Here is a 22810-nt window from a genome sequence, read left to right as displayed (position 1 = left end):
GCTCCCCCGAGAACTACTGTATACCTTCAAGGGCTTATTTATCCTAGCATTCGCACCGTCAGTAGGAACGCTGAAGTGTCGTAAGGCGGCCGGTGGTTGGTCTAGCAACGTCACTTCTTCGTGACATGCAACAACAACAAGACAGTTGACGATCACTGCCCGAGAGCGGCATTTGTCACAATTTTGCGCTGGCGGGAGTCACTCGGTGAAAAAAAACATGGAAGACAGCTGCGATGCAGGTAGTCAGGGGTGGGACAGTGGGGTGTTTGACCCCATAAGTGTTTGGGGTGACACTTTTGACCTCACAGGTCTGTGTTGGAAAACATATCGAAACAAATGGCCAAACGGGGCTACAGAAGAACGTGGTGCCACTGAGGCTTTCAGTGTGAACGTTGCCTCAGAAAGATGTCTGGAAAATGAAAACCACTGAGGAACAGGTTTATGTCTAGGACATTGGAACCACTGGGGCTGGGGCCCAATTTGAAACCTGAAAGTGTTCTGCGCTCCACCCAACCCGTACCACAAATCTGATCAACACACGAGACTAATATGAAGTATTTCCCTGTATTTTTTTTTTGTTAAAGTTAAATTGTTATAAACTTTGTTCGTGGACGGACTAATCGTGTCAGAGGAAATCGGAGACAAATACTTTAGGTGAATAAAGTATTTCATCTTTAATCTGAGGAGCAGTTTCAGTGTAACAACACAACAGAATGCCACAGAGGAAGTGCTCCGCTCTAACTGGAGAGCTGACTTTTTTATACAGTTTTCTTGGAGTGGCGGAGCTGACAAGTCGTTGAGATGTCAGTCAGCAGATGACGCGACGCCTCCACATGGATCCTGCTGATGAGACAGTTTCACTGATGGGGCAGTTTGGTTGAGACAGATCATCTGTTGAAGTTCCCTTATCTGATGGTCGAGACATGGTTGCCTTTCTCCTCTTAACATTAAGGCAGAGAAAGTGACTAATTCATGTCCTTTTTAAGGCATGAACTCTGTGAACGGAGGCCTACGGCAATGCAATGCAAATTGATATTCCATCCACGTACACATAACAATTTTTAACACATAACACATAATTGAAGTGTAAATGTTTAATCATGAATATTTTATGGCCATTTCAAACTCAAATACAAATTTGAATAATAATAATTGAAAGGTAAAGGACCTCTCGCGGCCCACCTGTAGTATCTTCAGGGCCCACACTTTGGGAAACACTAGTCTAGACAATTGGAACCACTAAGAAACAGGTCTATGTCTAGAATGTTGGAACCAATAAGATGTCTCTTATACTCTAGGTCTAGGTCTAGAAAATTTCAACCACCATTTACCAATGTATAGTTTACACTACACCAGCACAGCTTTAACCTCTGACATGTGAATATTATTTGGTAAGCTATTCTTTTGGTGTCCCACCTGTCCCTTGAGCTGGCCAGGGTTAGACAGCAGCTGCTCTGTATGTTGTGTGTTGTCGGAGTGCATTTCCTCCATTTGCTTGGACTCCTCTCCTCACCTCCATACCAACCCAGCCCTATCCCCACTCATTGCCACAGAGACGTCCGACACTGAGATCACCACCACCGAGATCATCAAGCGCAGGGACGTGGGGCCCTATGGTATTCGCTCCGAGTACTGCATCCGCAAGATCATCTGCCCGCTCGGGGTGCCTGACACGCCTAAAGGTGAGACAACCCCCCCACCCCCCGTCCTGCACAATATCTGAACAAACCTGTATTTATTAGAATATGAGTGTATAGAGTGTTGGGAGAGGAATCCCACAACTCTGCCACAGGTGCTCTGGAAAGAAAAATATGAAAAACATGCCAAAACATTGTGGTCAGGCTGTAAAATATGGATTCCCAACCGCCATGGTTTGGACTTGGAGGTTTTATGTCCTATCCGCAAGATTTTGGAACATTTTTGTTTTCTTCAAATAAATACGTAGCTATATGGTCCAAAGAAAACACTAACAAAACACAACTCCTGTAATGTGTTAAGTTTTGTCATTATGGTGGAAGGTTTATAGATATGTATACACACACACACATACATACACACACGGTTTTATATACATTTTTCCCTTGTAAGTACTTGGCCTCTAGAATTAGTTACCTGTCGATAAGTCTCTCTCTCCCTCCATCCATCCATCCATCCCAGAGACCCACACCCCCCAGAGGAAGGGGCTGCGTTCCAGCGCCCTGCGGCCCAAGAAGCCCGAGCCAGCCAAGCAGACTGGTCCCATTGTGATTGAGACTTGGGTGCCAGAGGAGGAGCTCGACCTCTGGGAGATCAGAGCGTTCTCAGAGAGGTAAAATGGGGTCAAGGATCATATGTGGACCAAGGCTGGGTAACAAATTCATAATATAATAATAATAATTATCGCTAACCTTCTTATAAGTTTGTCATATTGTGAGCCACAATTTTGTAGTGAAACTAATGATGGCGGTGAAGTCGATTTGGTCCAAAATATGTGAAATATGTGCCACTGAAATATGTGAGGGACTTTGTCTGCTGTTGTTTTCATAAAGACCAGGGTTGAATTTGTTTCCCTCCTCTCTTTCAGAGTGGAGAAGGAGAAAGCGCAGGCGGCAGAGCAGGCCAAGGTGAGGCTCTTTAAAAGTTCTGTTTCTAGAAGAAGAAGAGAGGATCAGATTTTGGTCTGAGCAGGGTTAAAAAGAGGGTTTGAGACAATTTTGTTTCCTGGTCAAGAATTACAGACTGGATGGATTAAGAAGCCTACAGCACAGCTGTCAACAGCAGTCTCTCTCTCTCTCTCTCTCTCTCTCTCTCTCTCTCTCTCTCTCGCTCTCTCTCTCTCTCTCTCTCTCTCTCTCTCTCCTGTATTTGTCCGATACAAGGCCAGGTGTATTGAAATGGAGAAAATACAAAAACTGAATGCCACACGTGTCACTATTGAAGAGAAGGGACTTTTTTTCGACTTTTCTTGGACATACAGTATATAAAAAGTAAAATCATCATTTCTTAACCACAAACTAGTGGTAACTACGTCTCTACTGTTCAGCATGTGTAAAGGATGTGATCGGTACTGGTTAGTAGCTGATAGATAGATGGATGCACATCAGAACAAAGAGGCAATAACAATAAAGTTAAACGTATAGAAAAATTTGGCAATACAGAAAAAATTTAAACATTTGGCAATGTACAATAAAAAATGAAGCTATACGGTCTATACGGTAACTTTTCAACTGGATTAAATCCGGGTTTACCCAGGTGCCCTGTGCTGAGCAGACAATGCTACGTGGATTGGCGCTCTGGCTCATTTACTGCCATAAGTATGACAGGAAGAGGCGACGTGCCCAATTGCTGTTCTGGTTTTATGGACCTAATTTACTCGATGTTTATGTTTTTCCATGAACATATTGTTGTCTGTTTCTATGTTGGGTGATTCTCCCCCTCTTGGAGTAGTGATTAGTTGTTTATACACCCAAACATGGTAAGATCGTTCACCAAAGAGGGGGATTGCTGGCAGTTCTGAACAACAACAAAAACTGTGCTCTTGTCATCCTATAGGTGATCCACAGGACAGAGTTATTGCAGCAGTTCTTGATGATTTAAGAATTAATAAAGAGTTGCATTGCAGGTTGAGAAGTTGAACTCCACTTGCAGACTAACTCTGTCCTGAATGCAATGGCACAAATATTCTGTGTTGTATGCCCAGCATGCTGACAGCACAGGTTTAAAAAAAAAAAAGAAAAAGTTAATAAGCACTTAATTTAATCATTGTTGGTGCAACCCACCTTTAGGGTGCAGGACTCTGATTCATTATTGCCGTTCACGTGTACTGATGGATATTTTCCTTATTTTATTGGTATTCTCATTCATCCGTTCGCCCACTCCCTTCCTCAGAAGCGCCTGGAGCAGAAACCTGGTTTGGTTGCAGCCGCTGCTTCCGGGACCCCCTCCGCGCCAGCCTCCTCCCCGAAGGTCATCATGGGCCAGGTCACCCCTGGCACCAAGGTGGTGCTGACCACCAAGATGGGCACTCCCGTCACATTCCAGCAGAACAAGAACTTCCAGCAGTCTTTTGCAACCTGGGTCAAACAGGGTCAGACCACGCAAGGTACGGCCAGCTTGTAGTTGGTGGCAAAGTCACCTTTGGTTTGGAAGAGAAGCACTGGGTGCACTGTGGTGTCACATTTGTGCGTAGAAAACAGTAGCAGTAGATGGTCATAGAACAACTGGGAAACCAACAAAAAAAGAGAATATTTTGATGGTATTTCTAGGCCCTGTGGTAATCACAGGAGGAGCTTTTTAAATCAGAATTTTATCTACTCTCCTGTGATTACCAGACTACTTGGAATTATTCAATGTATAAGGGTTTAACCCCCCCCATTCCCATGATACACCCAATAATCCCATAATTTCCAGACATTTCACAGTCTTGATGTAGACGTATACAGTCGTCTGGCAGCTTAGATGAGGCCCTGCCTCCTCCACTTCATCTAGGCAATTGCACACTGATGTCATCATGTGCTAGTGTCCACTAGTGTGTATTTGATTATTTGTGTTGTTTCTGAACTGACAGTTGTCTTTCTGCTGGACAGGCCCGGCAGGTACAGTCAGCACTGTGGCCACATCAGGCGGACAGACCTTCCAGATCACAGGGACCTCAGTGGGGGGGAAGGTTCTGACTGCCAAGCTGCCTCTGCCTGCCAACAGCAAGCTCGTCACGGTCAACGTGCCGACCACGCAAGGAGGTGCGGCACACTGACCACCATAGTCATACTCGCAGTTGACGGGATCTGTATAGCTTTGGCAACATTGTCATTTCCTGTACCAATTTAAAATATTGCCTTTTTTTGATGCCGCATCAGGCAGGTTCATTTTTTATTTTTTTAACAAAATATTTCTTTTCGGATTACCACTTTAAACCCTCTGCAAATATATTGGAGCATCTAAATTCAATTTCCCTCTTTTAATTAGTTTGCTGTGAAGGTCAGCAAGTGCGCCAGCCAAGACGTAGTCAGCAGGAGCCCGTCTTTGAAATCTCGCCTGCACCCAATACCGCAGCCCCGGCGCGGAGACATCCCAAACATTTTGGCGTCAACAAATTAGACATGCCAGTGTTTTTATTTGACACTGTCGGGGTGCCAAACTTACAAGGAGAGCAGCGTTTTGTGAAAGCTCAAATCTGAGCCAGCCCTCGGCTTCAAGTATCAAAATAGTTGGCTCCTTAAAAGACAGGTTGGTCTGTCAGGTTTGTGCATCTGAAGCGAATCACAGATTGGACACGGTTTGGTTTGGCCACAGTGCAGTGCTGTGTTCCTCTCCAGTGAACATATGTACATGTAGAGGCACTTTGTTAAAGACTAATGGCGATACAGTGAATCTCAACCTTTCTCATATCAAGGACCCTGAATTGTATACACATTAGGCCATGATCCCCATTCGAGTGAAACTATGATCTAAACAGTAGTTTTTGTACACTCTAATGGTGCCAACATTGTGTAAATGAAATACTGGGGAAGTTTAACTCTTAACCATTTTGCTGGGGACCCCCTGGAACAACTTCAAAGGACCCCTGGGCAGTCCCGAGGCGCCACATTGAGAAACACTGTTACAGTTTACGATCCATCCCACAATGTTATGTTACCCATTTTAGGCTAAATTCCAACTTTGATTTCATTAATAATAACTAATGAGTTTTTGCAAAGGAAAATTGTTGATTGAGAAGAGGTTTCAAGCTAACGCTACTTAAAAAATACAATGAATAGGGCCTTTTGAATGCATTTAAATTGGCAAAACATCATAACCATACGTGCGAAGGTGACTCAAGGAATAACAAACATAGAGGTCCATTACACCCAAACATACAGTAGTAGCAAAGACGACATCAGATGCATGATGGGTAAAGCTGTCCATCTAATTCCGTAATGGAGGAGAGGGGTCAAACATGGTGAAGTAGATGTGTTCAGGGCAGCAGCAGCTCTGGACGGAAAGCTTTTGAGGCCCAGCGACCGGAGTGCCCGGCCTGTTTGTATTCCGTCTGTTACCACTAGTTACAAGTACAATAAAGCAAAATTAATTTCAAGGCCGCCTTTCTGACCTAGCTACCCGAATCCTTACACTGTGTTTTTCTTTGGTGGGGGATGTTCCTTTGGCGATACTGTGCAGGTGCCACCTGTGGTGCCCTCTGTGTGCCCAACCCTCAGTGAGTCACTGCCCCAGTTTGGAGAGCTACATCACGAGTGGTCATCTAGTGGTAGAGGAGCGGTCATTTAGGTTGGACGGTTTGTGACAGTAGACTTGTGCAGTCTGAGGTCCAGAAAAGCCAGACTGCTCTTCAAACACCTCAGTCAAGTTCTTTTCAAAGTCAATATTGACATTGTGGGTGAGGTGACGGTTCATATTAGCACCCCCCGGCGCCGTCCTTGGACCCACTGAATTGTAGGGGGATGAGGAGAGTGTAGAGCTGCTTCAAATAAAAAACATGGAATGTCTTTCTTTGGAAAATTCAGGTAAGCTTGACTGGGTTAACAATCAAATTAGAACTTGTATTAATTGTGTCTTAGCTAGCCCAGTCTCATGAGGTCATCATCAAAACAGCTTATTAAAGTTATTCTGCAACATTTTGACAAGATTTGACGGATTGTTTTGACGTCAAAGTTATGTTTGATTCGTCAATCTAAAGATGTCATCCCATGTATAATGTCCTCCCTTATTTGGAGGCTTTCTGTTTGCTGTTGGCACTGATTTGTGAGGCTATATAGTTCTTAGAAGAAGTTGTAGATATCTCAATAGGACACCATTGACGAAAGAAAACCCACATTTATCATTTTTACGCTCACTGCTTAAATGGCCATACATCCGACAGCAACGCTTCAAGAAACTGCTGAGCTGCCTTTTAACCAGGTGAGACAGCTTCTGTATTTGTATATATTATTTTAATATACTATATATATATTAAATATATATTTGTATAAGCTTCACAATAACCATACCAGAGCAAGGCCCTCCTACATAGCAGTCCAATTTGTAATGACCATTAAGAAGCTACTATAGTTTTGAGATCTTATCAATTACACCACACTGTCAAACCCAAATCTGGACGTTTTGATATCTCAGTTTTCTTTTATTGTATTGTAAAGATAAGGACCCCGAGAAAGAAACTCACATTGTTAACGGACATAGACATCTCCATCCTCAAATGAGAAATTAAATTGAACAGGGAAAGCAATAAATTGCAGCGCGGTTTTTTCTTCCTCCCTTTGGAGGCGGCTTTAAAGAAGAAAATTGGGTTGAGGCAGAGTGTAACGTTTTTAATGGCCGCGTCTGGTCTGTTTGCCCAGCGTGACTGTTTGGCTCCGTGTTTGTTTTGGAAGGCCTTCAGGAAGTCAGGCAGGAAAACAAGTTTACCCCTGAGGTCTGCCTTCACAGACAGGTAAGCCTCTATGGCAGGGATTCCTTTTTTCCCTTTTTCCTTTTTTTTTTTTCATACTACACTTCTGAATGCAATTGAAAGTGCACCGCTACTTTCACCGCACCTCCGACTCCTGGACCTCGCTAAACAGCCGCTCTATACAACCACGTTTTTGATGTGTGTGTGCCGCGGGCAGCTCCCCAGGTCTTACGAGCGGGCGGCTTTGCGTCCCTGTTTGAAGAGGGAAACCCTTGATGTATAGGTTTACCTGCTCGGTCACGGCGGTGAGACCGCAGAGAGAGCAGCGGGGGGGGGGGGGGGGGGGGGGGGGCTTCCGTTTGTGGCCCCGCCGGCTTGCCGTTAGTGGGTACGGACGCAGGACCTGTTGAACAAATATCAAACGCATCCTTTGTCAGAAAGAGGAGGGTGGGATCGTTCGCCTACGAGGTGGGCAAACCAGCTAGGCTTTCAGACGGCCTTTGAAGCTTTCGTTTTTACCTGCTCCAATAATATTTGCCATGGGTCAAATCAGAGGCTGGCGCTCTTACAAAGAGGTGGGCCCCACGAATGGATATATTGAGCAGCGTCCTGTCCACCCCCCCCCGCACAATCACTCCATTGTACATACTTCGCATGTCCGATTGTGGGGGTCCCGCAGATAGCTATTCATTTTTAAAATGACTTAATTTCAATTCAGAAGACGTTTGCTGTTGATCTCGCTGAAGGCCACCGAGGCCTGGTTGCATGTCATTAGCCTTTAACTTGCTCCTCGTCCGCTCCGTCGTCTTTCTCCAGGTGTCATCCAGCAGAAGGTGTTGGGTATCATTCCTTCCGGAACAACAGGTGGCACGCAGACCTACAACACCTTCCAGCCCCGCACCGCCACCCTCAACATCAGGCCCAACACTCCCGGCTCCCCCCAGCAGGTAACGCCACCACCGCCATCCCATTTGAGGGAACCAATGCCGGTTAATCCCACTGAACTATATGATATCGGGGCAAAACTCGATGTGTATTACAAACCACTGTATCCTAACCAAGCGAGTCATTTCTTTGTTTATACACATGGATAATTAATTGTAGGTGGAATTGGTAATGGTTCACAGCAAATGGTTCTTCTAGGTCCTGACCACTGGAGGTCAGATCCGGCCTGGGATGGCCGTCATCCGAACACCCATCCAGCAGACGGGAGCCCTGGGTAAGACCATCCTCCGGACACCCATCGTAGTCCAACAAGGTAACCCTCTCCATCTCTCTGTCTCACAGCTCTCTCCCTGCTGATATTTCTCTCTCAGTGGACTTTTACTTCTCATCTGGTTAATTCACAAAACTATTTGGCCAAGGTTTGTCTCATTTTATCCAGTGCGAAAGTAGCTCTTTCATGACAACTTGACTTCATGACAATAGGAATAGGCAATCGACACTTTCAAATGCAAACCTGTAGTTCTTCAAGTAGGAAGCCATAATTAACACATTTTAACCAATAAGGCTATTTTGTTGAAAATGCACACTTTCTTTCCCTGTATGCTTGTGTTCCCGCTGGAGACTACTAAACTTTTACTATCACCAATAATGAATCTTGTGGTCCTTACGGCCAGTACATATCCATGAGTGTGTATCTCAAGTTGTCTAAAAGGGGGGTTCCCAAACTTTCTATAACAAGGTCCTCTTGTCGGTCTAAGCTCTGGCTGGCTGCTACAGGCTATGAAAAAATGTACGATTTAATTTAAATCTTGCTGACGTAAAGTGCAAATCTCCTAACTCATCCTCATTGGGAAGATTGAGTATATACAGTATTTTTAAAAAACAAAACAAAATTAAATTAAATACATTAAACTCTGAGGGGCCGCCCCAATTTGGGAACCCATTGTATAAACCAGGATTCTCGAACTACCAGCCAATTTACTGAGACAATTTCATATGGACTCCCACATGTTTAGAATTTATTGTTAAGTCTGGCCAACAAATACTGTTCCCGTTTAGATTTGTCTTTTATTTCAAATAAATCATTAAATTCTCAAGCAAGGCTGCAAAATTGGAGCATATAAATAAACTTTTTATTTTGCATTTAACATTTACCAAGTTGCATCCAACTGCGCAACTTGTCAACATAAACATTTTAGCTTGGATACTTTCCAGTAGGGCGGGACCAACTCAGAAAAGGAAAATCTAGTGGGCTTCAGTGTTTAGTTAGACCACGTTATCGTAATCAAGTACAACAGAGTCATATAAACATTTTTAGGATTTTAACTCAATAAATACATTAAGGCAGCTGCATATGATGCCAGATGGCAGATTTAAATTGATTGATTGATTGACTGTGGCACCACTACGTACGTTTGAATAATGAGACAGCAGCACACAAGTATTTCTGGTTTCTGCTCCCTCATCCGTATCAGCAGAAGTAAACACTAAGCAAAAGTTGGACAACATGTGCTTAAATAACTGTATATACTGTATTGTACAGTATATAGTGTATATAGGATCTTTTATTTGTTTTATTCTTTTCGCCGAGTGTTTGAGTTTGAGAGCCCTTGTGTAACTTTCCACACACCCTTTACCTCTTCCAGCTCAGGGCGGGCAGCAGGTGGTGACGCAGATCATCCGTGGACAGGCCGTTTCCACGATGATAACAGGCGGCAGCCCTGTCACCACCATGACAGGCCAGCGGGTGGCCAGCCCACTGGCACCGGGACAGACCCAGGCACAAACATCGCCAAGCACACCTCGGGCACAGCAGGGACAAGTCAAACTGACCCTGGCACAGCTTACCCAGCTGACCCAGGTCAGTAGGGGAGACGCGGAGTGGTGGAACTGGAAGATAAATCGGAGCACTGCCACTGCATCACTGAGGCACACTTTCAAGAGTAGAAGTTGGGTGGAGGAGGGCAAGAACACAGGAACATATCTTTCAGAAGAAAATAAGATCATATTTAAAGGATCAGTAATATTAGTAATAGATCAGTAATATTTGACCATCATATATCAGTGGGGGTTTGCAAATGTTGATCAATGCCATTTCACTCCACTGTTACCTTGATGGCTGCTGAGAAATTAAAGCTCTCAAAAGAGGCACTCTAGTCTGTAAAATGTTTATGAGGAATTATCCCCTTCAACTACCCGATGCAACCCCAAACTCGGTTTAGTTTAATTTGTGCAAGCATGGCCACAATGCCCAAAAAGCTACATTCAAAGGCGAACAAGCCAAAGACAAAGCATTTGGCAAAACACGAGTGAATACTGGTGGAAGGAAGTTCGCACTTTTAAAAAGTTCAAATTCCATGCAGAGGGAGAATGCTATGCTGTAGTGTTTCCCACATAAGCTAGCTGGGACTTACTTTTAATATTTAAAACAGATTGCAAAGGTATATATTGCCGTATAACTTGAAGTTATTGAACTTTAATTTAGCCATTAATACTTTCTGTCCATTGCAGGACATTGTCGCTCAGGGGGATGGAAGGTGAGAGCAGAGGTCTGGGTTCAGTTTGGGGTCGTGAATGCCACGTATACCAATGTAGTTGTAGTTCCTATGGCTTCCTTAAGCACTCAGTTGTTACTGATTGGTTCTTTTTAAAACGGAAAACATCTATTAGGCTACGTGTTGTCTACAACTGTGACGTTATATCATGTTGTGTACCCTCTGTTACACCACTCATGCATCAAACGTCTTGACTTGCCTCTATCCTTTAGAACCAGCAGGGTACGCCTGGATCGGAGCGTTTGGCCGGTGCAGGTGTGGTCGGCCCTGCAGGCGGTGGAGCCCAGCAGGGTCTGACGGTGATGATCCAGGGCCAGGGTCAGACAGCGGGCCAGCTGCAGGTCATTCCCCAGGGGGTGACAGTCATCCCCGGCCCCGGTCAGCAACTCATGCAGGCCGCGCTTCCCAACGGCCAGTTCCAGCGCTTCCTCTTCACCCCCATGGCGTCCGCCACTACGCCCACCTCCAGCCCGGGTAAGGGCCGTGATCCACAGTATGACAGGAATTCATGAAAGGGTGGATGGATGGATGGATAATTGGAAATGTGGAGGGGATGATTGGTGTAAAACTGTTGGATAGATGATGGATAGATGAGTGGTTTGGTGGATGAATGGATGGGTGGGTAATTATTGAATGGATCGGGTTCGGGATGATGGCTAGAAAATTGATGGATGACCCTATAGATGCTATGCCTGAGACCCTTGTTAAGTTAGCCAGAACAAAATTTATTTTGCAAAATTGGAGAGTAACACAGTGACACACTTTGAAACAGTGATACAGTAATCTCTCCCCGTACATTTGTCCAGAGGGAGTTTGTATACCTACAAAAAGTTGGGTGTCGTCTTGTGACTACGCCCCTAGTCTCATGATTTGTCGTTGTCTTGTGACGAAGCCCCCAGTTTCATGTTTAGTTCTTCATACAATAATACATGATGTGTTCAAAAAATAATGAGCAGTTACAGTTCGGGCACTTTCGCAGTTCACAATGTTGTTGTGCAAGATAGCAATATCAGAGCAGGCATGCACAGCTGGCAGTTGTTTTTGTATGGGAAACAAAGAAGCACTGTCTAGAAGTAAAAGGGGTGTGTGGATGTCTCAAAAAATGCATGCACCTGGCTTTACTTAGCAATTTAAAGTACTGTGGAGACCAAGGCAGTGTGGTATGGCCTTCAAACTGGAGAATCTTATCTCTACATAAACTGGAGGCGACGGATGGGTGGTACAGCTTTCACGAGCTGGAGATTAAAAATATACAGGCTTAACCCCAGGGGTAGGGTGATCTTCCTAGTTATGCAAGCATAGGTTATATGAACAAAACATATGTACAGTTCTCCTCACTTAACGACCTATCTGTTTAACAACCGTTTGGCCTTACGACCAGCACTCTGACCTGTCTGCATTGTGCGCTGTGTCCAATACTGCGGCGTACTCGGTGTCTCAGCATCAAGCATCCCATCGCGCATCACCCTTTATACTATATATACTATATAAACTATTGTTGCTATATACACTATATATACTATATGCAATATATACACTATACAGTATAAACTGTATACATGTCATCTCATCACCGTTCTCAGTCTCGTTCCCGCAGTCTGTCAGTATTCTCTACACTAGCGTTCGCAATAGCTACGGGTCCTCGCTTATCGTATTCACTTAACGACCTGGTCCTAGGAATGAAACTGGGTCGTTAAGTGAGGAGTACCTGTATATTGTTTATATGAAGAAAACATGTGAATATTGGTTATATGAAGAAAGCATCGATTATGGGATTTTTCTATCAGATTCCTCCCTTTTGTTCCTAATGGGACAAACACCTTAAAGAAAATGCAGTTATGATTAAGGATGGAACGGTACAGGGTATGTCATCGAACCTTTCAGTATGCCCCCTATGTTTCAATACGCCGAGTGAACCAGGGTATTATGATATCACGGTAGAAGTCCACCTGAAGCTTTGGTGCAGCGTACGAGAACGTGGTGTGCTGTAAGCGCTGCTTCCTATTGAATCCACTGTTGCAGCTCCACCAGCCACCTCAGCCATCCGGGGTCTGTGCCAAGCCACGCAGCATTTCTCTTATTTTTGAGCGAGAGTAATGCGAAATGTAATAATAACAAAAACAAAGGAGACATCGTGTGAGCATGATGACTAACGCATCCTATAGGTACGGGTAGTCATGATTCAACATAAACATCATCTACTGAGTGTGGTGTGGGTGTGAGTGTGGTGCAGGAGCGGCTGTTATTTAAGTCCCACCATGGGACTGTGTTCCAGGGTTGGGCAATTGGCAGAACAATGGTGGTGATGAGGAAGGTGATCATACAGATGAGACCGATCTTCTTCTGTTGAGGAGGCATCATTGTTGGAGTCAGGTTACTAGCACTTGACAACCATTGGTTGGGAGGGTGACTTCTGTTCACCTCTGACGATCTGTCCACCGTCTATTCCGGGGGTAGGCAACCTGCGCCTCCAGAGTTGCATGTGGCTCTTTAGCCCCTCTCCAGTAGCTCTCTGTGGCTTTGAGAAAAAATTATATGGAAATTAATAACGGTTATTTTTTAACATTTTGATTTGAATTCATCATTGTTGTAGGCCTAAAGTGATTCTTACATTCTCTAATTATAAAAATGTGTAGCCTATACACCAAATAAAACAAAAATGTTTGAACATTTCAGTCAACTAAAATGTGCGTCATAGCCTAATGTCTGTAGCCCGGTGCCTTATCCTCTAAATTTTGCAGAACCCCAACAGCAGTGGCTAGTCTTTAGTTTCACTAGCTAGGCTAATTATGGACTCCAAATCCCACCAAAAAAGTCTTGGAGGAAAATATAGAATTTTATAGTGCGTGGACAGATTTGCTTGCTTTCACTGCCAATGCTGCTGTCTTACTGGTATGCTTGATCTGCAGTGAGAAATTGATAAACAACAAAAAAAAAGTAATATCGAAAGACATTTCCATTTGTCTCAGGGGATGGGAGAGAGAGCAATTTGGGAACTGCTGCAGAAAGCAGAGCAGAGCAAATGTTATTTTAAGAATTTGATAAAATCTCCAAACTCTACGATTGCTGCTAGTTTTGTGGCAGCTCAGGAGATAGTAAGGCGTGGAAAACCATTCACAGATGGAGAATACATGAAAGAGTCATTCATTAAAATATCAGTGTGGTGTGGGGATGGTCTGGTTGAGCAGCCACACCTGACCTGGAACTAAATGATCAGAGTGGCTGCATACCTGTTGCTAGTTAGTTGGTCTAACGAGCAGCAAGTAAAACCCCCATCCCCACACACACTCAGGAGAGGAGCCCTGTCATGACATGTTCTATCTGCTCCAAGCTAATTCCACCTAGCCTCCTCAGTACAATAAACTGCTGTCTACAACTCATCATCTTCTGTGTCTCTGTGCTGGAGGGCCCTGAAAACGCCACTCGGGTGGCATGTGGCAGGCAGAACTGCCACAATCAGATCATCTATTCTCCATCTTAAAAAATAAATCTGAGATAGTTCAGGAACTTAAAGATATGCCCCTCTCCGCAAAGACCGTCAATGCTCCATAAAACAGGGGCCATAAAAATGGCAGCAAAAATCACCAGTCAGCAAATCCAGGACATCAATTCATCTTCAGCACATTCAATTGCCTGCGATGAGTCTAGCCATGTGAACGATATTGAGCAGACAGCACTGCTTGCAGATATGTGAACTGTGATGGGCCACAGGAAGAAATCATTGAGTCAATAGCGCTGAAAGGCCAAACACCAGGGGAGGACATTTGTGAGGCTGTTTTGAACTGTTTAAAAGCCAAAGAAATAAACACCACCCACATGGTGTCAGTGGCTACAGATCAAACACCTATTATGAGAGGGACACAGAAGGGATTTGTGACTTTACACCAGAAGTCGGCCCCCCCTCCCTCCCCACGGTGTATGGCATAGATGAACCTTGTCATCCAGATAGTCAACAAAATAATGGCAAAACACTTTAACCACAGACAGTTCTGTGCATTGCTAGACAGCGCATATTCGGATCTCCTGCTGCATAACAAACTCCGGCGGCTTTCCAGGGGTGACGTCTTGAAACGGTTTGCCGCTTGTGTAGAACATAAGAAAACTTTCTTGCAAAGAAAAGGCCTGACCTATCCAGAACTGGAAGATCCTAATTTGCTGGAAAAGTTGCACTTCATGGTGGACAGGACAAGTCACTTAAAGAGGCTGAACAAAAGTCGCCAGGGAAAGGGATGCAAGGCTCTGCAGATGCTGGAAGATGTTTGAGCGCAAGTGGACAGTGTTCGCCAGAGATGTACAGAGAAGCACGCTCTCCCACCTCCCCTCCCTGAAAGGGTTCAAAGAAGGACACAATCACATCAATTGTTTACACCGTGCGATAATTGGAATGGAAACCCCATTTGGGGAAAGATTCAGCGAGTTCCAAAAGGAACACTACACTATCCTTCCCTGTCACACCCCTGGACATTTGACTAATCCCTGTTGAACATGTCCGAATTCCCAAAAGTAAGTCAACCCAAGCTTGAAATAGAACTGGCCGACATAGCTGACAAAGACTTATTGGTGTGTTAAATTCGAAAGCCTGACAGCTGAGCTCGAAGATGTCACCGGTCAGAAGCATTTTTCTCAAGCATCGCTCCTGCCACAGAAATGAGACTGCAGTCTTGTGTGAAGATCAAAGTTACATGTTAAAGCCCTGATATCGAGAAGATCTGCAGTGACTCACTGAGTCACTGCTACAATGGTTTTAGGATTATTTTCTTATTTAAATTTTATGTACATACACTGTGACCTCTTGCCCTTATTTGTAACTCGACTCTTACTTTTTTAATATTAGATTCTTATTTTATTAAAAAAAAAATGTCCTCCTTATCTTTGCCTTGTTATTTTATCTTTTTATGCCCACTACGTAGTTGTTGCATGTCATGCCCTAAGAATTTCATTGTACCGAATTACCTTGTGTTGTACTGTACACTTGACTAATAAAACACTTTGGCTTTGACATCAGAAACATAAATCGCATTAAACAGGTGGGAACACTATCCTTTAATAGGCTATTATTTTGCAACAAAGTATCTGTTCGAGCAAGCTGTGATTTTGACAATGAATGGAATGACCCTTAGCTTATATTGTTGTGTTTTATGCTCAGGCCCGGGGGTTTATTGCTGTACGTGGCTGAGGAAAAAAGAAGAGGATTACCTCGCACTGAACTGGACTTCAGTCAAAATTAAATCGAAACTGGCCTATTCTTTTTACTTTTACTATTTTTTTGGGTTATTAGGCTACGTGTTGTATTTATTATCAAAGTAGGCTACTTATTATTTTATTCATTTGCACAAACACGAGGAGGACTCAAAGTACGCCTGCATAGCTCTTTATAGCTACTCTATTTAGTAGGTCTACACATGGCAGTCGATTTGTTCTCCACTACATAATTCATTCAGTTTTGTTGGTAATAGCATCCTCCAATAATAATAACAAAAAACATAGGGTTTTCTTTATTATAGTTCTATAATTTAAATGCAACAAGTATTATTGTAATGGAAATGCAAAGTTAAAATACCAAATAATCATAAATAACCCACTGCAGAGTAGCCACATGTGGTAAAACTGTCAGAACTGTGAGCCGCGGTGCTCTCCAAGGTGCTGATCCTGCTGCTGCGAGCAGCTAAAAAGAATGCAGAATGCTCTCCTTCTCCTCCACCCACAGTAGTGGGAAGGCTCCCGTCAGCGGGAGCTTCCAGCCAAATCTACTGAGACGTTGCTTCAGTGTCCTGCCTCTCATTTGCACTTGGGTCCTCACTGCATTCTGACAAAACATGTGAATGCTCATTTAGATCTAATACGCTGTTACTTTCATTATAAGGCTCAAATATGTTTCGCGGCTCCTGACAGAATAAAATTTAAAAAAAATTGGCCAAAAATGTCTCTTTTGATTGTAATGGTTGCCGACCCCTCGTCTATTCGGTTCTCTGGAGGGTTGGGGACTTTCTTGCAATGGGATGCGTGCACACAAGTTGGCCGTTCTTGCGCCCTTAACGGGTCCAGGAATCGGAAAAACATCCCGGAGCAGAAAAAAGTTCTTTAATTCTCAAACAGAATTCCAAAAAGTGTTCAACATAAACTATCAGTTTTCCGTTTTAAAGGGTGTCTCCTTCCACTTTAACAGTTCTTGTCATTAAGGTACTTTCTTGAATGTAGGTGGGCTTTTCAAAGTCCAACTTCCCAGCTCCTTCCGTCCGTGTGCTCTCTGTCCCTTGTTCTGGTGTTTGTGAAGCTCCTAAGTCCTGCTTCAATTGGGAGGCTAATGCACTTACACTTGTGTGAGTGATAAGGCATTCTGGGAGATGTAGGGTGTGCAGTGGTGGCCATTTTGTGATGTGTAAGCCGATCCTGAATGGGAATGTAGCACCCCTCTACTACACGCCACAATATATATGTATTCACCCCGACGGAGGGTCAGCGAGAGTTTCCGTTATCCCGTAATTACCGGTTTTTGACCGGAAAATCTGTTCAAATCTGACATATTTAATTATATTCTCTGCTGTCATAATGTCAGTTGAAAATATTTTCCTCTTAGCACAATTTTAATTCGTGCTGGCTGAAAAAATGATAACCATAATTATCACAATATTTTTTTCCTCTATGTCGAAATCAAATAGACCCCATCATTTCGATAAAAGAAATTCTGCAGATCTGTTAATTTCCTTGTTGGCAAGTTGCAACGGAAAGTCAATCAGTTTGGATGATCTAAAGCTGACCTGTCACCTCTAACCAATCACGTTTGTCGACATAGAAATAAGCCCCACCCCCTCCCTCGGGACAGGTTGCACTTGTAAACACAGTACACACAGAGCAACGACAGTGCAGTGTCCAGAACTCTGGACACTAATGTCACTAATCTGACAACAAGGACACATAGATCCAAAGTTTGAATATTTAAGATCTGACCCAAAGCAAACTAAAATAATCATTGTATAAAATATGTCGACAAGATGTGCAACACCACAAACTTTTATTATTTAATTAGACAAGATTTGCCATATTTATTTTGTTTTTGATTACATCAAAATTGTATTTGAATAAAATGTTAATTAAAACAGCTGTACTTGTTACTTATTGATCACAAACGGAAATTATTTGATTTAAAATCGTAATATGCGTAATATTTATTTATTTATTTGTTTGTTTTTAGAACTGCGTTAACTTCTTCTTTTTCTTCTTCTTTCGGCTCCTCCCGTTAGGGGTCTCCATAGCGGATCATCTGCCTCCAATACCTTCTGTTCTGCTCATCTTCCTCCCTTACACCAACCGCCTGCATGTTCTCCCTCACCACATCCATATGTGACCCAGCGCATACTTTAGGGTCATTTGCCGGCTTTCAAGATTTTTTTTTCCCGAGAATCAGAGCTTCCAAACAAGGTGTCACTAGTGCAAATCACAAGTAAATATTTTTAAAGCTATGACTTGTTAATGACAACGGTGTGGCAAACTGTGATTCTGAGATAATCACCTCCAAAGTTTTACCCACACCAGGTTCATTCAGCCAGCTCCCAGAATGCAAATGGAGTCGGCGGACAAGCAAAGCCTCATGGCTACTTAACATACTGCTGAATGGGCCAATCACGAACAGCTCAACAACACAACTGATTTTGTTTTTAAAAAAGCTTTTAGTTAACAGTTAAAATATACATGTTTTATAAAGTGGAATTATTTTGGAGTTTAAAAGTACGGACAACACAACAAAATGTATAGGCTATCAATAATATAAGTCTCAGAAAATCTGAAATCTGAAAATCTGTCACCAACCTCAATTGACTTCATCATGTCATCAACTTCTTCCGTTGTAACAACGGACGTATCGTCGGTCTCAACCGGTGATTCCTGAAAATATTCAGTTTCATCGTCACATTAAGTTTGAAATTCGCTGTTTGAAATGTTCTCCAAGTCCGGAGTAATATCAGATTCCACGTCGCTGTCGGAGAACTGACTATCATCGCGGAAAGTCCAGTACGCGCTGCTAACACTGACTTGGATCTATCGCACTGGTCAGATTAAGGTCCGAAATATGATTCAGAGTTTCCACCATCCGCTTCGCGTAATCCATAACCAGATGGAGGAGAACGTTTTCACAGACAAGTGAGACCGAAACACCCCCGCGCTGCGCTTTAACCGTCTGTTTACGGAAGTGACGTAGGTGCGTGACACAAATGGATTTTCTTCTTTGCCGTTTCACAACAGTGGCTCCGTGTGTGTAAGAGTAGTACGATTTAAAGGTTGAATTCTATCAAAACGGTTTCACATTGTGACTTCACATCACATGGAATATGGATGAATGATCTTAACCTGGACGCTCGCATTATAGGAAACAATCGATCGGTGTTGTTCAGCGTCTCGGTAAGTGAACTGCGTTTCGCCATGTAATCTAACGGGAATATTTTACTCCACGGTTTAACATTTTTCTACTATTTACAAATCAAACTCCGTTTTGAAAATACGTTGTGAGATTAAAAAAATAACACAAAGGAACACGAATCTGGAAAAATCTAATTTCCCTTCTAGAAAGGTTTTTTCAACTTACTTGGGGATTTGAGAAATGCTTTGGTGGGACACATATACCACATGATGTTTTGCTGTGGTGGGACACATATACCTTCTCTTTGGCCTTCCTCTTTTCCTCTCGCCTGGCAGCTCCGTCCTCAGCATCCTTCTCCCAATGTAAAACTGCGTTAACTGATGGGACTTATTTTATTTTGAATAATCAATAACAAAATATTATAAATCAACATGCGTTCATGATTTCATACTTTATATAGCCTGCCTCAATTGTTTTTAAGCTCAATAGATACAGATAATATTTGACCGGAATCTCTTCCATTTTTCCAGGACATTGAAATCTTCCAGTACACTTTAACTGGCAGCAATTCTTTCTAATGGAAACTCTGGGGTCAGCTTGATTAAGTCCTTGATAAGCCACTAAAAGGGAGCACTCTGATGGAGGGGAAGCAGGGTAGGTTGGGAAGAGCTGGCGAAAGTAACACCTCTCCCTGTGTTGTTCTCAACACAAATAGCCAATTTCTTTTAAACATTTTCAGCAAATACTGTGAAGCCTCGGATATCGTAATCTTTACATAATTCTCTAACCATCCCCCTTTTTGATACATGGTCCTTACAGCCGATGCCTGTTTTTTGCAGGCCACAATGTAGTGAGGAAATCTGTGTCCTCCAGATCTGTGGGGGAGACAACCGCTTTTTAGAACATGTGCAGTGTCAGATACAGCGCCGGCTTTGGCTCGAGCGTTTCCTTTAGAGATGGGGTTAGGGCATAAGTGTGAGCAGTACATTTGCAAATGGCATCATGACATTAAATGGATACTTCGTATATCCCATTAGTCACCTTCACTACACTGTGTCACATTGGCCCGCACCTAAATGAAATAAGCAAAGACAGGCTCCAACAAAAAGACAAAACACAACCTTTTGTACAAAATAGACAAACAATGGTTAAACTAAAGACAGATGATGAACAAACAGACAAAACAAATAGTATTGGTGGGTATTTGTACCCTACCAATTTGTTTAAATCCTCTCAGTTGAATTTTGACCTGGGTCGTGAGGATAGCATTGTTCTCAGCCACTCCCCCCAGGTCCTGCATGAGGCAGGTCTCTCAGTACTTCGGTCCAGAGAGAATTTCCCTGAATTCCTATGAATTCCCATCGACAATTAACCTCAAAGAGTCTCAAAAGAAGTCACATTCCCAGGCTTCTGACAACCGAGTATGCGACAAGCGGGTCACCAACCTTTGTGCAGACCCATCCACAAAAATGTCCATATCATAATTTACAAGAGCTTCAGTAGTAAGATCTGGGTGGGGGGAAGCCACAACAGCTATCGCTGCCAAGCAGTCATGTGGATCTCTATCATCAGCGGTGGGGAGAAGGGTAGTTGGATTAAGAATGGTGCATAGCTTCAGTGTGACATGAGGAAGTGAAAGTGGCATCTGTTGATGATGAGGAGCTGTTGCTAGAGAGAAATTAGCTGTTTTGCTCTGTAGCAAGATGGAGGCTAGAGCATGTGGTACTGAAACAGTGAGCAGACGGTAAGCCACAAGAGAGACAGGTGCAGTTACTTCCATAGAAGCAGGCAACCCACTAGCCACAGCACCAATTTTCTGAGAATTGTATTCAACAGGACATTATTTATCTCCATGAGGTTGTAGCAACACAGTTGACATGAAACCATCCTTCTCATCCACAGTTACAGTGGAAGGTTGCGTCATATCCGGCAAACCTAAACATGGAGCAGGTGCAAGAGCTTTAAGAGAAACAAAACTTTCTTACGCCTTAGGTGTCCAAATCTACTCTAACTGATGACGATAAGTCCTTCCCATGAGCCATTGCTGATAATGGTTGGGCAAGTATCACATAATCCACAATCAAGAGTGACAGGAAACACTTTTTTGTGGATTTGGAAAATATCTAAAATGGCATCAACTCTACCGGTGACCACGGTGCGACCCTGTGTTGAAATGTCATGACCCAAATAGTGAACGTTCTTTTGTACCAGCTGGAGTTTAATTTAAGACACTTTGTGACCATTTCGAGCTAAGTATTTTTGGAGGGCCTGTGTATTGGCAAAACCTGACTGCTTGTCTGGCAAGCAGATCAGTTAATCATCGACATATTGGATTACTTTGCTGCGATTCATTAATTTGAAACCAGTTAAACTTTCTCCTAATGCGGCAGAGACCTCTGCCGGACACTCCACATAGCCCTGTGGCTTGCAAATCTATGTTTAACACTTCCCTTTAAAGGTGAAAGTGAACCACGATTGTGAGTCTTTGTCTACAGGAATGCTAAAGAAAGCATTTGCAAGGTCAATAACCGTAAAACATTTTGATGTACCTTTGATGGACTTGAGACAAAATGGTAGTGGGATTAGGAACAACAGGCACTTTGTGATGAACAGCATCATTCATAGCATGCAAATCTTGAACAAAACGCCACAAGACTGCCTTCTTAACAGGCAGTATTGGTGTATTGCATGGAGATGAGGACAAGATACAACAACAATGTCTACTTCTAGGAGCGATTCAAATACTGGTGTAATTCCTAACACGGCATCTGGTCGCAACAGATATTGCGGTTTACACAGCCGGTACGAGGATTTTGGTGTGACTGTAAGGGGAGTTTCCCCCTTTATTAGTCCAAGTCATATTTATTTGTGGCCCAGAATGTCTCTGGCACCCCATTGAACTCATGGGGTTGCTCAACATTAAAGCTAACAAAAAATTGTGTCATATTACCATTGGGGAAGATTGAGACTGATCATGCACCCGTAAGGGTGGATTGACAAGGAAACCATCAAATATTACTTCTTTGGATAAATTTACTTTCTTCAGGACGCACCTGCCTAACCATTATACTAACTTCTTTGGCACCGGAAGGGACTATAGATTGCCATGATAAATTAGGTAATGTTTCCAACAATACATGTGGAAAGGTATCATAAACCTCATAGCAGGCACCGTGTGTCGGGGTCAATCGGACCGTTGACACATAAAATTGTGGGGAGAATTCCCTTTCCTGATAACAATTTACACTTTCTCTAAACCATTTCTTCTCAAACTTTGTCCTGGTCTACATCAAAAATTCTGGCAGTACAATGCATAATTCATTGCTGATGTAATGTGGACCGCTTTTTTGTAAATCCCATGTATAGTAATAACCTGGTGCTTCTGTGCTACACTGAACAATGGAAAATCTTGCATCTTTACGCAAGATTGTAAGACCATTCTCTGTACACTTGATTGTAATGCCTGATTGTAAACACATAAGTTCCCGCACACACAGGTGAACAGGGCAACAGTTGGAGTTGCATTGCCCATTATATCTAAAGGTACAGTGAAACTCTCTACCATTCTTAGTCCTGCTGCTCCTTAAAGTGCGGTCA

At 43.2% G+C, this 22810-nt stretch overlaps 1 protein-coding gene across 1 annotated transcript in view; it reads left to right on the top strand.

Annotated features, from left to right (window-relative positions):
* The window catches only part of LOC307229537 (nucleosome-remodeling factor subunit BPTF-like), a gene marked incomplete at its 5' end in the record, with an annotated part of 90162 nt that overhangs the window by 34422 nt on the left and 32930 nt on the right, over positions 1-22810 (top strand). The window contains 9 exons of the mRNA XM_079999536.1: positions 1530-1682; positions 2158-2308; positions 2564-2603; positions 3868-4081; positions 4566-4718; positions 8177-8307; positions 8504-8618; positions 9952-10166; positions 11073-11334. Coding sequence (XP_079855662.1) covers positions 1530-1682; positions 2158-2308; positions 2564-2603; positions 3868-4081; positions 4566-4718; positions 8177-8307; positions 8504-8618; positions 9952-10166; positions 11073-11334 — 1434 coding nt within the window. The remainder of the gene's footprint in view (positions 1-1529; positions 1683-2157; positions 2309-2563; positions 2604-3867; positions 4082-4565; positions 4719-8176; positions 8308-8503; positions 8619-9951; positions 10167-11072; positions 11335-22810) is intronic.

Source organism: Zeus faber (genome assembly GCF_960531495.2).
Source record: "Zeus faber genome assembly, chromosome: 4".
NCBI lineage: Eukaryota > Metazoa > Chordata > Actinopteri > Zeiformes > Zeidae > Zeus > Zeus faber.
The sequence above is the reverse complement of the archived record's forward strand: the minus strand, read 5'-3'. Positions and strand labels throughout refer to the sequence as shown.